The 16,574-nt window shown below is 40.0% G+C and overlaps 1 protein-coding gene across 1 annotated transcript in view; it reads left to right on the forward strand.

Moving 5' to 3' along the window:
• The first annotated feature begins 6,175 nt into the window (after positions 1-6,175).
• The window catches only part of lyst (lysosomal trafficking regulator), a 77,103-nt gene continuing 66,704 nt past the window's right edge, over positions 6,176-16,574 (forward strand). Inside the window, exons 1-2 of the mRNA XM_037678125.1 lie at positions 6,176-6,252; positions 12,433-12,631. Coding sequence (XP_037534053.1) covers positions 12,440-12,631 — 192 coding nt within the window. The 5' untranslated portion in view covers positions 6,176-6,252; positions 12,433-12,439. The remainder of the gene's footprint in view (positions 6,253-12,432; positions 12,632-16,574) is intronic.

Consider the following 16,574-nt stretch of genomic DNA (forward strand, 5'->3'; position numbering starts at 1 on the left):
TTAGATCAGTGAGGATCTCAAATTGGCCAAAACAACATTATGTAACCAGAACATGCAACACTCTCTCTTAGACCTCTGTCAAGTTCTACTCTGCCAGAGAGGAAGCTCTGCCATCGTGGGTGACTCGGCTCCCATAACTGGGTCTCCAGTGATCACTGGGCTAAATGAAAGCACACGGTACGGACCCCGTGTCTCCGAGCAGGAACCAAGCTCTAAGTGGCAATTTGCAAACATGTTTTGTTTTTCATGCTACATAGCTATAAGTAGGGTTTTTAGTTTTTACATCTGAAGCTGCTCTGTGCATCTTCGGCTGGTTGTGGGAATGCTGAGTCAGCAGTATTGTTAATCTGGTATATATATATTTCTGTATTTTTGCAATTTACTTCTGAATAGTTTCTGCTATTTTAGCTATTCATAGATCAAAACATTCAACTTATTTTGGAGGAGAGTGCTGCGACGTTTGGTTTTTGTAACTTTTATACTTGTTGAAAAATTGAACTTATCAACTTTTCCCCTCAGAAATGATTGATCTCTTAAGCTCCTTCAGAAAACGTCTGTTTGAAACCAACTTAATCCACTGACTCGATTGTTTTATGTTACTTGAAATTATTATTTAAATTATTATTTAAATTATTAGCTACCGCTCTGCCTCTTTGACCTTTTTGCTACTTTTGACATTTAGCTGGCATGTAGCTATTTTAACTTAGCCTTTTGTTATGTTTAACTTTAAGCTAGCCTTTTAACTTTTAGCTGTTCTTGTACTATGAGCATTTAGCTAGCTCCTTTTTATCATTAGCATCTACCCAACTCCTAGCTACTTTTAACATTTAGCATTTTGTTACTTTTATCTAAACATGCACTATTTTAGCTTTAATTAGCTTTTTAATAGTTTTAGCTAGCCTTTTGCTACTTTTAACTTTTAGCTAGTGTTCTGCTAATACTAGCTTTTAATTAGCATTTTGCTACTTTACCTTTGTATGTATGGTATATTTAGTATTTAGCCTTTTATGTTTAGCTTTAAGCTAATCATTTGATACTTTTTGCTAGCTTTAATCTTTCAGTTAGCTAAAAGCTAATAGCAGCAGAACACTGAGTTAAAAGTAGCTAAATAATTGATGAAAACTACTAGAAACAAAAGGATATTATATTATAGCTTTCAGATTTTAGCCACCTTTTTGCTGCTTTAACTTTTAGCTAACCTTTTTTATTACGTTTAGCTTCTAACTACCCTTTTACTATTTTTATCTGTAAGTTAGCCATTTGCTCCTTTAATAAGTGTTTTGCCTCTTTATTTAGTGTTTGCTACTTAGCATTTAGTTAGCATTTTGCTACTTTTACTTAGCTGTTTGTTTTGTTTAGCTTTTTGATACTTGAAGCTAAGCATAACAAAATCTAGCCTTGCGATACTTTTAGCTAGCTGTTTGCTACTGTTAGCGTTTTCTTCTTTTAGCATTTACGTAGCATTTTCTCTACTTTTAACTTTTAGTTAGCTTTTTGTAGCTTTTAGTTGTTACTAGCTTTTGGCTACTTCTCACTAGTCTTGTTTCTTTTTCAGCTTTTTCGGTAAATTTCAGCAGTAATTTTAACATATGTTTTTTAATTTGTACAGTTTTTCAGGGGAAATGAAAACCCACCAAAATGATGACTTTTACAAACAAATGGACTTTTATCAGGACATGTATATAAAATATTTAGAAAATTAATTTTGTTAAAATCCAACTTGTTTTTCTGCAGTTGAGAGAAAAGCCTCCTCCTGTCAGCAGAAATACGTTTAGAGCTTTTCTTCCTCTCCATCATTGAATCACTCTGGATGTTTGGTGCAGCATCTGCTGGATAAAAGCCTCGGAGGAAAAAACTAATCCTTGGTGGGAGAATTGGTTTTCTCGTGGATTAGTTGGTTTCCTTCTCCTATTTGAGGACTACAACAGCGCAGGTATGCAGATAAAGTCAGGTTAGGCTCAGAAGAATAATTAAATAGATCGAGTTTAGTTTACAGCTTCAGAGCTCAAATGGAAAACATTCTGGCAGCTTTGACGTCTCATCTCTGCGTTCACCTCTTCTCTCATCTGTTGATTTTTCTCTCGTTTCTCAACCTTCATGTTCTTTCCTCTCTTCCCCTCCAGTCTCAGCCATAACCCGTTCATTTCTCTTCTCCTCCCTTTCCGTCTCCTGACCGCCTGATGTTCTGTGACCCCCACCCACCTGCCCATCAGCTCCCATCACTGCTCTGGGTTTGGTTGTTGTCTCAGCTGTTGACGTGTCTCTGACCCTCCCTGACCCCGGTGAGTGTGGTCCACTCTGCACCTTCATCACCCGGCATCTGAGGTTATTTTAAAATTAAAGAAGAGCTTTTGGTTTATCATTAAATGTCTTTAAAAGTCATCTGAGAGGCTGAAACCTGGAGAAGAGCTGACTGTGACAGTTGAGACAAAGAGGAAGGCGTTGATTCATCAGAGCTGTGGTGTAAAGAAACCAGTTGGACACAAAATACCATTTTGAAAACCACTTTACGGAATATCAGAAACATAACCATGAACTCTAAATGACCTCTTATTTTGTGGTCCTGTCACTGTAACACAGCCGTTGTTAGTTTAAAACGAATGCCGCCAGATTTTACAGAATCTAATGTCGTCTTAACCTAAACTTTTTTTTTTTTTCTTGAAAGCCCCCAAAAAATAAAATAAAAAAATAATCAGCTGCGTTTGTAAAACGTTTTCATTTTTGTCTCATTGTCTAGATTGATTGCATTTCCTTCCTTAGGAAACATTTCTAAATCAAGTCCGCATTAAGTTCTTTTGATTTTAAGATCCGTATTTGTTTTTAAAAAAAAGTTGTTTTTAGTTTTGACTAACGGAGCATTTACAGTGTAAATTAAAGCCCTAGAGCTCCTTGAAGGAATGCATATCGCCCGCTGTGTTTCATGCCAGAGTTTTAGGTTAATGGCCGTTTTCCATGAGCTCGACTCGGCGCAAATTCAGTCATTTCATCAGGAGATCCCGCCTGCTTCCAGCTAGGTTCCTAGAACCTCCTCGGCTGAGGTTCTGAGTGAGTGGAGCTGAAGTTTTGACGTCTGCAGACTTCAGGCCACCGATTGGTTAGAGAGAGATGCCAATCATGAGCATCTCCTTCACAAGAATCAAACCCACCATTTTTTTTTTAAAGCATGCAGCATACACAATATTTCTGTTTGTGCCAGGAGACCAGATCTAGACATCTGGTCAGGAGGGCTGTGATCAGTCTTACATCAGGGAAACTAAACAGCCTCTGGCCAAAAGGATGAGCCAGCACAGAAGAGCACCATCGTTAGGCCAGGACTCTGCGGTCTACACTCACGCCTGAGGTCACTCTTTCACAGACAAAGATGTTCACATCCCACCCTCTTACAATGCTGTTGTTGCATCACTCGGCTCCCTGTGAATAGCAAGCAGCCATCAGAGCACTGACGACCAGCTGTTAGCCCGATGGTCCAACAGCTGGTTCTGGCTATCACCAGAAAACTGGTTGATTCACTTTGAGAAAGTGCTGCTTATAAGTTCTGAGACTGTTTGTTTGCAGCTCAGACTGACCAAGCCTTTTAGATAAAAGACGAAACGTTTAAAAAAAAAATAACCCGTCCAGAGGACCTGACTTAACTTTTAGATTTATCTGTTTGGATTATTGAACATGCGTCTGGACAATAAATACAGGAATTGTTTTGCTTGATCTATCAACAAAACGTTAAAGAAACTGTTATTTTTCCATTTTTCTTGTATTTTACACAGGCCTACCTTGCCTATGACAGAATTTAAAACGTTTCAGATCACTCTGAGAACTCTGTCAGTGTGGCGGGTGATTTTAATTTATTCAAGGAATTCTAGGACTTTCTAAAATAAATCAAGCATTTGTGCTCAGTGCTGGATAAAATCTAAATTTGTAAAAACTTTTTTTTAAACATAAATAAATTAGTTTAACACAGAAAATAATGGAATAAAATTACAGATCAAATATTTTGTTGCATGTTTTGAAAACCTTTTCCAAAAATGTTTGTGTATTTTCAACCTTGACGTGTGTCTAATTGCTGTTAATTAGAGCTGAGCTTTTTTTTTTTTCATTCTGTTGGCGATGCGTCTATGCCATCGTAGGTCAGAGCGTCGAGCGTTTGTCATGTGATCGGTACGGCGGTGCCTGTTTGGCTTGTTGACCCAGGCGGTAAAGGCAGCCACATCACTCGGGGATCAGCATGGCCTTAAATGAATCCGTTCTATGGTGTCAGATTAGCATAAACCTAGCTCCTGTGTGGTGCAATGGCAGCAGCACACCGGCTTAGGGACTCCCACGTCTGTCAGGACGGTTTGAACACGTTACCCTGGAAGCAGTAATGCTGTTGATGGAGGTCAGTTGGTCTGACTCGTGCTTAACCCTCGTCTTGTCTTTAGGGGAAAAGTCAGTCACATTTATTTTTGTTCGCGTTTTTATTTATTTATGTTTCCGGGGACAGTCACTGAGGAGTCCCGTCTCTGATCTCGTCTGACAAATATGTTTTAATTTGGGTGTAAAGGGCAAAAACTCACTTGTAATGTGCACAAGTAAGCATTTAGTCTGAAAAAAGCTGTTTCACATGCGTGCAGGCTGCAGAATCAAACGTTCCACAGCTGACGGTGGCAATCCATATTGGCCTCCTTTTTGGCCTCGCTTCATCTCTTTTGTAAAGTCCCCGAGGCTCAGTGGGATTAACCTGTATAAATAAAGGTTGAATGAATGAATGAATGAATGAATGAACTCCTCTGTACCTCTGTAAAAGCAGCTCTGGCTTTGGCGGCGCTGGCTGTTTAGTCTGGGAAGATGGCGACCTGTCGTCCCTCGTAGGTCCGCGGAGCTGTCTCCTTAGCCCTCCGCAGGATTTCTGTCACATCTCCAACATTGAGAAGCTTGGCGATGATCATCGTGGCCCCTCTCAGAAACACTTTGTAATAATTTTAATGATTGTTGTGGGGGAGCTTGACTCAGGACGTTCTTCGATGCTGGCAATTCATATTTTACATCGTCTCTTTCTTCCCTTCATGTCCTCGCACCGGTCTTTTAAGTTTGACATTTGAGTTTGCAGGCTGGTCACCGTAGCCTGAAGCGTGGTCACCTCATCAGACCGTGACGACAGGCCTTTCATGTCTTGCATGTGCGTTTTAACGTGGTCCACTTCAGTCCAGATGGCGGCCATGTTGTTAGTTCTGTCGACTCGCACCGAAGCATCAAAGTCATCCAACAACGTACATTTGGGCTCCTCTTGTAACATTTAGAAAATATTCTCCTTTAGAGATTGTAAAATATCCTCTTTAAGTTCTTCAGCCGTACTTTGACTTTCACTTGGAGTTGGAGTGAGTTTTCCTTGGTTGTTCTCTGCTTCGTGGCTCTTACAGGCCACGAAGCGCTTTTCTTGAACTTTTGTATTTTTGAAGCTTTTCTGCCATTCAGTTCAACTCAAAGCAGTGGTGTAGCTTACGTGCTACTCAGGTATACGGAGCATACCCACTAGAAAAGCTTAAGAATTTCAGTTTACCCATTTAAAAGTGCCCAGTGATACATGACATATTATTAAGCACGTGTCATTGATGCGTTAAACTGCAGCTAAACGCTTCCGTAATAATCTATCTGTTTGCAGCGCTTGGCTATGAATTAAAAACGTTATAGAATTTATTAAACAGTATCATAGCCAACTGTTGTACAAAGTTTCTTGTTTATTTATTCAAATATAAGCATCAGAGAAATTTGGAAATGTTCAATATGCTTAAAAATCAAAATAAATTGATAATTACATTGTACTAACCAGTGTACTTTGGTTTCTAAGCACATTTTAGCATTTTAATTAAAATATCGTCGGTCCTGCAGGAGCTTAGAAATTCACATCTTATCCATGTCCCACTCACTAGTGCCTCCCATACGGGTTTTTTTTCTGACTGAATTGAGTTTTGGGAAGTTTAAAAAGGAGAAATGGATCATAATGACTTTCAGGTCTGCATCTCACATTTATGATTAAAGCACGAGTCTCGCACGTATTTTAAATTCACACGTTTTTGTAGGTGTTCTTAAGAAAAGGAACTGGTTCTGTTGAGCGCAGACGTTATTTCGGTTCCTGTGTTTTAGGTCGAGTAATAATCTTGTTTCTTGTTTGTGTGTCTGTTATCAGGTCAGCCTTCAGAGGCTGGAGAATTTCCTCTGTCTCTTCCACTACGTGCAACACCACCCCTACCAAAACGCCAATGATGCACTGAAGTTCTGGTAAGATTTCTGTGTACATGTATTACAGTACAATAGAGGTTTTGTACATTCTGAAGTTTATTACAGCAGCTTTACAGGCTTAAAGATCTTTTATTATACCATAGGTCAGTGACGGCTTCAGTAGCTGTAGGAGGATATCTGTTGAATAAAAACCTTTGTCACAATAAATAGACAGGAAACTGTCTTCTAGATGTGTATTTAAAACTAAAACCAGTTACTTTAAGGATTATAGGAGTACTAGAAGCTATAAATCGTACTGTTTTTATAGATTTTCATCATTTTAACCCAAAGGCAGAACAATGTTTTTGCCCGTGTCTGTTTCTCATCAATAACTGATTGGAATTTAATTAAACTTTCAGAAAGTATTCATTAAGTGTACATCTGCAATGGATTAATTTTTGAAGTTAGCCCAATGTAATATGGCTACCACTGCAAAGTAATCTTAGCAAACTTGAAAATGGCTGTAACTTGACTAATTTTAGAACTATTGAGCTAAAATGTGGTGTGGTAGTAGCTGAGTGTCTTTCACAACAAGCACCAATTGTGACGTCAATCAAGTGATGGATTGCAATGTTGGATGGGATTGCTCATAGTTTTTATTTTTAAGGTTTGATCATAACGGCTATAATAATTCTGTTGTCTTCTAATATCTTAGGCTACATTCACATTGCAGGCAAAAATGGCCCAAATCTGGTTTTATTTTTTCTAACCCAATGCAACAGATTTCTGATATTCTTTTTTACGACGGGTTGAATGTGAAACATTTGGCTTTTGACCCAGGTCACTTTGAGATGTGGTGCTAAATAACCAATGTTTTTCAGAGTGACCTCAGTCTGAATGTTCAATTCACATTTTTCATTCATTCAACCTTTATTTATACAGGTTAGTCTCATTGAGTCACGAGGATTCATTTACAAAAAACACCTCTTTTAGACAACCTATAAAGTACAGACAACAATAAACTACAATAAAATGCAATTAAAATAAAAGTAGTGTTATAAAACATTAAATCAAGGTGCCATATAAAACAAGGTAAAATACTAAAAACAAGAACATATTTGCCTTGATGTTTAGTTGGATGTTTTGATGAAACTCAATAGGAACACATTGCATTGATGAAATAGGAGAAAGAACTGCTGGCACCAATTTTCTGTTTGAAAACAACATCCCTTTGGTTTTATCAGCATTTAGCACCAGTTTGAGATGGAATAAGTTTGACTGAATGATGTCAAATGCAGACTGTAGAAGCTGGAAAACCTTGGCAACTGTATTAGCTTGACAATAAACAACAGTATCGTCAGCATAGAGGTGCAAGGATGCATCAGGAATTACATTACTTAAATAGTGGGTAAATTATAAAATGAGTGGGTCCTAAAACTGATCCTTGTGGCACACCATTAGTGACCGTTACGATAGCTAGATGAAGGACCGTTATGTCGAACACATTGCCTCCGACCTGAGAGATGGTTTGAAAACCAACCAACAGTTTGATCTGAGAAGCCTGAGCGCTTATGGCATAGGATTTCATGATCTACAGATCATACATATATATCCATACATATACATACCAGTATATACATACACAGGTCATACATATATTTGATACATTTCAATCGACTTCTACATCAGTGAGGTGGGGGGAGTGTGGATTGATTCAAGACTTGATCCTATTGATGCCATTGGTATGCAGTTTAAAGCCCAGAACTCTGCACAACCACAGCTACAGAACAGAAATCCAGTTGCTTTTTTTCCTCTTTACTTTTTTTAGATTTGCCATGTCCTGGATGACCAAAAACCTCTGTCTTGTCGAAGCTCCAAAAATTCACAGTTGAAACCCGTGCCTTCGTGTAAAAAGTTGTTTTTCTCTGCAAAAAAAAAAGCTGAGAACTTGTTTCCTGAATTTTTTTTTATTTTTATTAAAAGCTTTGTGTGAAAAATGCTATGCTAAAGAGCTCAAACCACACCGAGCGTCTGCCATTTTGAGAACTGAAGAGAGACAGCCCATGTCACATCAAGGGGCTTCCCTTCCATTTTTCTTAAAGAGACACGCTGCTCGCTCCCTCACTATCCATCCTTCGGTTTAAACTCTTATGCTGCCATCCGGTGATCAAAAAATGTACTACATGCAAAACAAAATAAACATTTCCTCTTAAATTTGACAATAATTACTAATTATTGTCAAATTTCAAACATTATTATCGTTTATCGCAATAATTTCTGAGACAATTAATCGCCCAGCAAAATTTGTTATCATGACAGGTCTACTCATGCGAGTCACTTTCGGGTTGTAAACTGTTCACTCTTGAGTCACGTTTAAATTATAACCCGAACAACCACACTAAATAATAAACAAATAAATCAGATCTCAGCAAAACAAATTGGAATATAGCATTAAGACCTGCGGTGTGAACGTAGCCCTACTCTAAAGCTCTGACATAAAAGTCGAGTGATGTGCATTCTTCTCAGGAATGTGAGCCTTAGGAGCGCCCGCACCTACCTCTACCCTCATCTGCCCTACTGTGGGCCCTTGAGCAAGGCCTGCTCCACTCATATGGGCTGCGGTATCTCGGTGGTTGCGTCAAGAAAGACGCAAAGCAATTGCCAAACCTTCATGCAAGTTCGCTCACTGTGGCGACCTCTGAGGAAGGGAGCAGCCGAACAAAGAAAAAACAAGCTACTTAATAACAGTATACTTTTTTAAAATGAGTAAAAAAAATGGATCAATCACAGAACGGCAGAAATATCACAGAAATTGAACCACAAAGACACGTTTGTTGCGTCTCTATGCTGCAGTGCGGCACATTTAATTTGTAGAGTTAGTTAAACTTGTAAGAGGATTGGAACGGTCTTGACATTTCCAAAGGACGGCCTTCGTGATGCATAATGGGCCAAATTGAAGCAAAAATAGTTTCTATTTAACAATGTACATCTCAGCTTCCTTCATGCCCACTTTTTCTCATTTTAAATTCACCGAACAAAACTAACAGGAGAACACAATGTATACAGTAAACAACATTGCAACAAATGGAGAGTACATCTTGTGTGTGCACACTCGTCCTACTGTTTGCACTACAACCAGATATATCGATGCAGAGGGTAAACCTTGTTTGTCTCCATGACATCATTGCAGCTCTGGACCGTCTTGGCCGTGCTTTGTACACAGGAATCCTCACTCTATTGGTTTTCCACGTGGATCAATGGAGCTGTGCTAACTCAGCCTGCGTATGACTAATGTCCGACGCTCCAAACAGAGAAAACCAAAGAGAAGCCGCTGCTTTAAATAAACTTGAGGGGAAACTGTAAAATATGAACTCTGCAGTTGAGCAACTTCCTTTGCGTGGAAACCATCGTGCTCGTTTGCTTCTCTTTAATCAGTGTCTTGTGATGGTGAAAGAACTTTGAGGTCAAAGCAGGTGAAGGAGTCGGAAAGAATAAAGATCAGAATAATTGACCAGAGATTGCGTCTACTAGGAGGAAAAACGTGTTTCTTAGGAATAAATCTTTTTTGTTTTCTGCGTTGAAGATAAATATTTTCTACAAAAAGATTACATCAAGAGTTTTCTTAGATACAAGTACCAATCAGTGTTTAGTTTTTTCTTTAAAGATTATTGGCATTTTCCTAGATGGTTACAATTGTCCACCTAAACAACTGAGCTTATTCAAAGCAGCATCAGTACCGTATTTTTCGGCTTATAAGTCACGTTTTTTTTTTGTTGCCTAATTTGCATGCCCTGCGACTTGTACACCGAAGCGATGTATTTATGGATTTTTTTCTCATATTTATAAACCAATGTTTGGCTGAGATATGACCGTTTTCATTCATTCTGAAAATATTAACTACCATTTTCACCCGCTAGATGGCACTCGAGTAGTATGGCATGTCGTTGTCATTTAGTAGGTAAAAAGTGTTTATTAATGACACAATCGGCTTGCCATAGTTTGCCACCTTTGTCCTGCTCGCCTGGAGCAATCGTCAAATCAGCTGCATTTCGCTGCTCCGCCCCGGTGAAATTAATCTGATTTGACAATTGAAGTGCATTTATTAAGTAAAAGTTCCACTGAAACACATCTTTACTATAATGTCGAGCAAACAAATATTTTAGGTGGTTATCTTGTTAAATTTTGAAGAAATGCACAGCGAGTCCTCCCGTACACGCTCATACTTCTGCAGATCGGCTTTTGAAAATGCAGGTGATTTGACCGTCAAAGTGCATTTATTATTAATAATCATAATAATAATGTGTATGTATGGTCATCATTGTATGTTCCCACACAATGGCGAAATTGGCTCTCTGCATTTAACCCATCCACCACCAGGTGGCTCAAGGAAAAGCTCAACTGAGACACACCTTTGCTATAATTTCAGGCAAACAAAAAATTGTTTTTAAGTGTTAATCTTGTTAAATTGCTGGATTCCTTAGATAGAGAACTTTACTAATTGGCTTTTATGTATGTGAATGTTCCTGTAAAGTGCCCTGAGACAACTTTGTTGTGATTTGGCGCTATATAAATAAACTGAATTGAATTAAAATTCCTGTTAAAGTCCTCCCGTGCACGCTCCCGCGGTCACCGTTTGGCAGCCAGTCAATTCTTGGCACAACACCGGCCCACATTTCTGGGTTGTCAGCGGTGATACATAATAGATGCAACGTATACGGTGAAGCGACGCATTTATGTATTTTTCCATTTTATTAGACATATTTGGACTGATGCGACTTATAGGGCAGTGCACGGTGTACGGCAGAAAATACGGTATGTTGTTAACTGCTGCTGCCCTGGGAGAGAGGCTCATTCTCACCAGCAGCTGCTGCAGTTCTCGCTCTGAACGCACAGATTTCACGTAGATCGCATTATCACAGACATTAGATATAAGATTTGAGATTCACGAGACCTCTGGTCATGCAGTCCTGCCACTTTTGATGAAATAAACAAATAGCCTCTGTAGTCAGTTTTGTTCAATTAGCCAAGATCAAGTTTTTTTAAACAGTCTTGACCTGGAAAAGGTTTTGATCAGTCCGAGGTTTAACGACTGTAATGCTCTTAATGTTTGAACCTCCCAGTCCTCCACCAGCCGCCTTCAACTTATCCAAAACGCTGCGGCACGACTTTTAAGCAACTCTCCCAGACGGCAGCACATCGCCGTGTTTTCAGTTAATTTCAGAACTGATTTTAAGTTAGTCCTGGTAGTCGTAGCGGAAAATACAAAAGAATAAAACGACGACTGTGAACAACTGCTACTGACAGAGGTCTTGCACAGGGCACCGGGCGCTCGTCAGTGTTCCTGAGACCAGCCCCCTCGCCATGTGACATCACATGCTTTCATGTGATACGCTGATCTGCAGTGAATCTGGAAAGCGTCCATTTGAAATTCCAATTTTAATGGAATTTGTGCTGCAGAACAGAGAAATCAGTCAGCAGTCATGTGAGGAAGTATGAAGATCCAGCTAGTCAAGTTTGGAGCATGGACACGATGTGTGGAAGGGCTCGGTTTGGTTCTGTAACAGTTGGTAAGATGACCATAGACTAATAGCAGATCTTATTCTTTCAGCCCTCTCTGCATTAGATGAACATGTTTTCTGTAGATAAAGCTGTTGGATTGTAAATGTAAGTGTCTGATTATTCTTCAGCGCTGATGTCTTTAGTTCTTGCCGCGTCGGTTTAACTAAGAACTTTATTTTGCGGTTTGTTAGAAGTGACGCTCAGAGAGTGCAGCTCATTCAGACGAGCACATGGTTGTTGAAGACGAGCGTGGCAGCTTGGTCTCGTGCAACAAGGCACACTCTGATAACCAGGAAGTAAAATGTCCTTTTCTTGAGGAATCTGTATCCCTTCTTACAGAGTTTTGACGTCACGTTGGATTTTAATCTTGAGATTATTGCATCAGGTTTCATCTTCACCACATTTTGCTTTGAGTTCTTCATCACTGTGCATTTGTGTTGTGGACAAGTGTCCAAATGTTTGCTGGACAAGAACGGAATAAATGGTGGGATTGGATCTTCGTTCTGGGACATTTGCTCAGTTTGAAAAAAAAATTGCACATTTTTAACGTCAGAGGGGCGATTTTCCTGGCTTCCTCTGCAGTGTTGAAAAGACTGGAAAATCTCTGGTGTTCTTTGGTGTTCTCTGGTGTTCTCTGAGGTTCTTTGATGTTTTCTGGTGTTCTTCTGTCTTCTGTTGCAGCTCAGACATGAGTGGGGCCAGTAACACGCTGGCAAGAGAGTTCCTCACTGATGTTCATCAACTATGCAGTGCGGTGGCCCAGAGACCCGAGGCCCGGGAGGAAGACGAGGAGGAAAGTCACATGGTGGCGCTGGGCGAATACCTGGTCAGGGGGCGGGGCTTCTTGTTGCTCAGCACCCTAGATGCAATCATCGACCAGGTAAAGAAAAGCTTAAAGCTGAATTATTTTATCCATCCTTCAATCCATCCATCTTCATCGTCATCTTTCGCTTGTTCTGAAGTCGGTCAGCAGCTTTAGTGGGAAGGCCAATGTCAATTTATTTATATAGCACATAAAAACAACAAAAGCTGACCACAGTGCTTTACAATTTAGTCAAATTAAAATGAAAGTAATAAGAATAAAAAATAGCAACTACATCTTGTGCCACTCAGGAAGAACAAATGCAACAACAAGAAAAATCAGCTCTAACTTGTTCTCAAACTCTGCATGGATCAAACGCCAAGGAATACAGATGAGTCTTAAGCAAAGATTTAAAAGTCTCAACAGTCTCTGCGGTCTTGAAATGATCAGGTAAACTGTTCCACAATATTGGAGCAGCAACTGCAAAAGCCTGATCACCTCTGGACTTCAGTTTGGATCTGGGGTCATCTAAGAACTGGTTGGCAGACCGGAATGCTCTTACTGGAATGTAGATGTTAATAAGATCACATAAATTTGATGGGGCTAGACCTTTAAAGACTTTAAAAACAAGCAATAAAGTCTTAAAATCAATCCTGAAGTGGACAAGAAGCCAGTGGAGAGAGGCCAGGACAGTGGTTATGTGTTCATATTTTCTAGTCGCTGTTAAAAGATGAGCTGCTGCGTTCTGGACAGTTTGTAAACGATGCAGAGATCCATCCATTCCATTATCTTTTACCCGCTTCTTCCATTTTGGGTCACTGGGGTCGCCGGTGCCCATGTCCAGCAACCACTGTACAAGGGGTGGGGGACACCCTGGACGGGTCGCAAGTCCATCACAGGGACACATAGAGACAAACGAGACAATCATTCATTCACTCTCTCACTCACACCTAGGGGCAATTTAGAGTTACCAATCAGCCTAACATGCATGTTTTTGATCTGTGGGAGGAAACCCCGGAGAAAACCCACGCATGCACGGAGAGAGCATGTAAACTCCACCCAGAAAGGGCCCCGGACTGGGGTTTGAACCGGGGACCTGCTGGCTGAGAGGCAGCAGCTCTACCAGTTGCGCCACCGTGCAGTACGATGCAGAGATGATTTAGCTAAACCAACGTACAATGAATTACAATAGTCCAAACGAGAGGTAATGAAATAATGAATCACCTTTTCAAGGTCCCTGAAAGGGAGACAAGACTTCACCTTGGCAATGAGTCGTAGTTGGAAGAAACTGGATTTCTCAACTGCATGTAGAGATTTAAGATGAGATGAGATAAAACTTTGTCTACCAAGGTGGAAATTTTCTTTGTCTGTTTGTCTAATTTAAAAGCACTATTGAAAGTAACCCCCAGATTCCTGAAAGTGGAGCAGCCGTATGAAGCCAAGGGGCCAAGAGTTTCAAGGGCATTACATTTACCAAAGCTGATGACTTCAGTTTTATTTTCATTTATATTCAGAAAATTTAGTTTCAACCAGACTTTTATCATTTATTTCAAGAATGGTTCCAGTGGGGTGATCCTGTCTGACTTAATGGGCAGATACAGCTGAATGTCATCAGCAAAGCAATGAAAAGGGATGTTATGCTTTCTAAAAATGGACCCCAAAGGCAACATGAAAGCTAAAAAAGCAGTGGACCTAAAATAGATCCTTGAGGGACCCCACAAATTAAAGGAGCCGCAGATTAAGAATTTTCCACTAAATGAACAGAACAACTCCTGTCAGTCAGGTAGGATCTAAACCAGGATCAAACTGTGCCTTTAATACCAACCACCTGCTCAAGTCGTGACACCAAGTTGTTGTGGTGCACAGTATCAAAGGTCTAAAAGCACTAAAACAGCACAGCTTCCTGCATCAACGGTTAAAAGAAGGTCCAGGCATCTCTTTACACAGCCACCTCTTCCAGCTCTTCTGGGAGGATTCCAAGGTGTTTTTTATTTATCCTAGTTATAAAGAACAGAAGTAATTTTTGTCGGAGATCACAAGGTGGGGGGTGGGGGATTAGAGATAGAGGCATGTCTGTGTTTTTCGATCAGGTGGACTGGGGGGGGACAGCTCAGCATGAGGGAAATGGAGCGCTACCTCTGTAGTTCTTTAGCTAGCGTGTCTGTATTGCACACAGCTGTCTTACCACTATGTCAGTGCTGGGTGTAGGCCTGTCATGATAACAAATTTTTCTGGGTGATTAATTAGCTCAGAAATTATTGCGATAAACGATAATATTCTTTGAAATTTGACAATAATTAGTAATTATTGTCAAATTTAAGAAGAAATGTTGGTTAAATTGTTTTGCATGTAGTACCTTTTTTCAACCACTGGATGGCAGTATACAATGGTTTGAACCGAAGGATGGATAGTGAGGGAGCGAGCAGCGTGTCTCTTGAAGTAAAATGGGAGGGAACCCCTTGACGTGACATGGGCCGTCTCTTATTTGTAAAAAATAAAATAAAATCAGTATGCCTTTTTATAACTGTTTATTGTTGTCGCTGTTCATTGCTGTCATCATTCTTTGTTGAAATCAGGTCTCTCTTGTAAATGAGTCCTCGAGGCTCAATGGGAATTATCTGTCTAAATAAAGGTAGAATGAATGGGCTGTCTCTCTTCAGTTCTCAAAATGGCTGACGCTCGGTGTGGTTTGAGCTCTTTAGCATAGCATTTTTCACACACAGCTTTTAATTAAAAAAATCGGTAAACAAGTTCTCAGCTTCTTTGCGCGGAGAAAAACAACTTTTTAGACTAAGACACGGGTTTCAACCGTGAAGTTTGGAGCTTCGACAAGACGGCGGTGTTTTCCCAGAGGTCGGCCTGTTAGCTTAGCTCATAGCTTAGCTTCTCAGGTTAGCTGCTGTTAACGATCCAAAAACACGATTTTCGAACGGTTGAAATGGATTTTAAAGAGAAAAGAGAAAGGGAGGGGTCAGTGAAGAGCACTTTTATCATCCAGTGTCTTCAGTAGAAAGAGAGAGACACGAAGAAACGATAAAGTCGATAAATGACAATGAGGTGGATAATTTTCATTTATCATGCGATTAATTGATTTATTGTTTATCGCGACAGGCCTATCTGGGAGTGGGGTGAGGTGTGCAGTTCTGTAGGCAGGGTGTTTGGTTCTGTTGACAGGGTGGGGCACCCTCTTGTATAAAGGTAGGGGAAACACTGCATTAGTGAAAAATCTGGCGTTTAAAACTTTGTCTTTAAATCTGATCTCCTAAGGCTGTTTATATCAGAGGATCTGCTCTGCAGGATTCACTTCAGTTCATTCATTCATTCATTCATTCATTCATTATCTGCTGACAGATCTCTGTTGTCAAGATATTGAGCGAATTTCTTCAACAAGCATTTTTAAGGGACCTTCAGAATATTATGTAAATAAATGTTTGTTTAGCTGTGAAACAAACTGCAGCACGTCAGCTGTTTAGAAAATGGATTTTAAGATACGATGGGGTCCAAAGATGGTTAAAATTCACTTCCACAAAGAACAAAACAGTTTCTTCTCTGTTGGGCTGCAGTAACGCCGCCTCTCACGGCGAGTTGGGAGCTTTTTCTGTAGGTGCTCGTGTTAAATGACAGGAGTGGCTTTACAGAAGGAGGTGTTGTTTGCTCTTTCAGCTCCGACCGACGGTCCTGTCTGCACCGATCCGATCTTCAGTCCTGACCGGTCCGTCCAACACTGAGGACTATTTAGGGTTTGAATGTTTTTGTCTGACTGGTGGAGATTTTCAAGAAGTTCTTTTTATCAGGAATAAATTGTGTGTTTTTCAGAAGACTGGTGAAGCATTTCTTCTCCGTGTAAGTTGGCAGCGAAGCCTGAAATAAAATCCTCTGGGTAGCTCGGTGCTGCTGCTAGGACAAATTTAAAGCCTTCAGATCGGTTTGCTTAACAGAAACTGAAATGTAGCCATAAACGCATACACAGACTGTAGCATCTTCTAAAAATACTTTTAGAAATTAAACACTTTGAATGTTA

Source organism: Nematolebias whitei, chromosome 1 (assembly GCF_014905685.2).
Source record: "Nematolebias whitei isolate Nwh7 chromosome 1, NemWhi1, whole genome shotgun sequence".
Taxonomy (NCBI): Eukaryota; Metazoa; Chordata; class Actinopteri; order Cyprinodontiformes; family Rivulidae; genus Nematolebias; species Nematolebias whitei.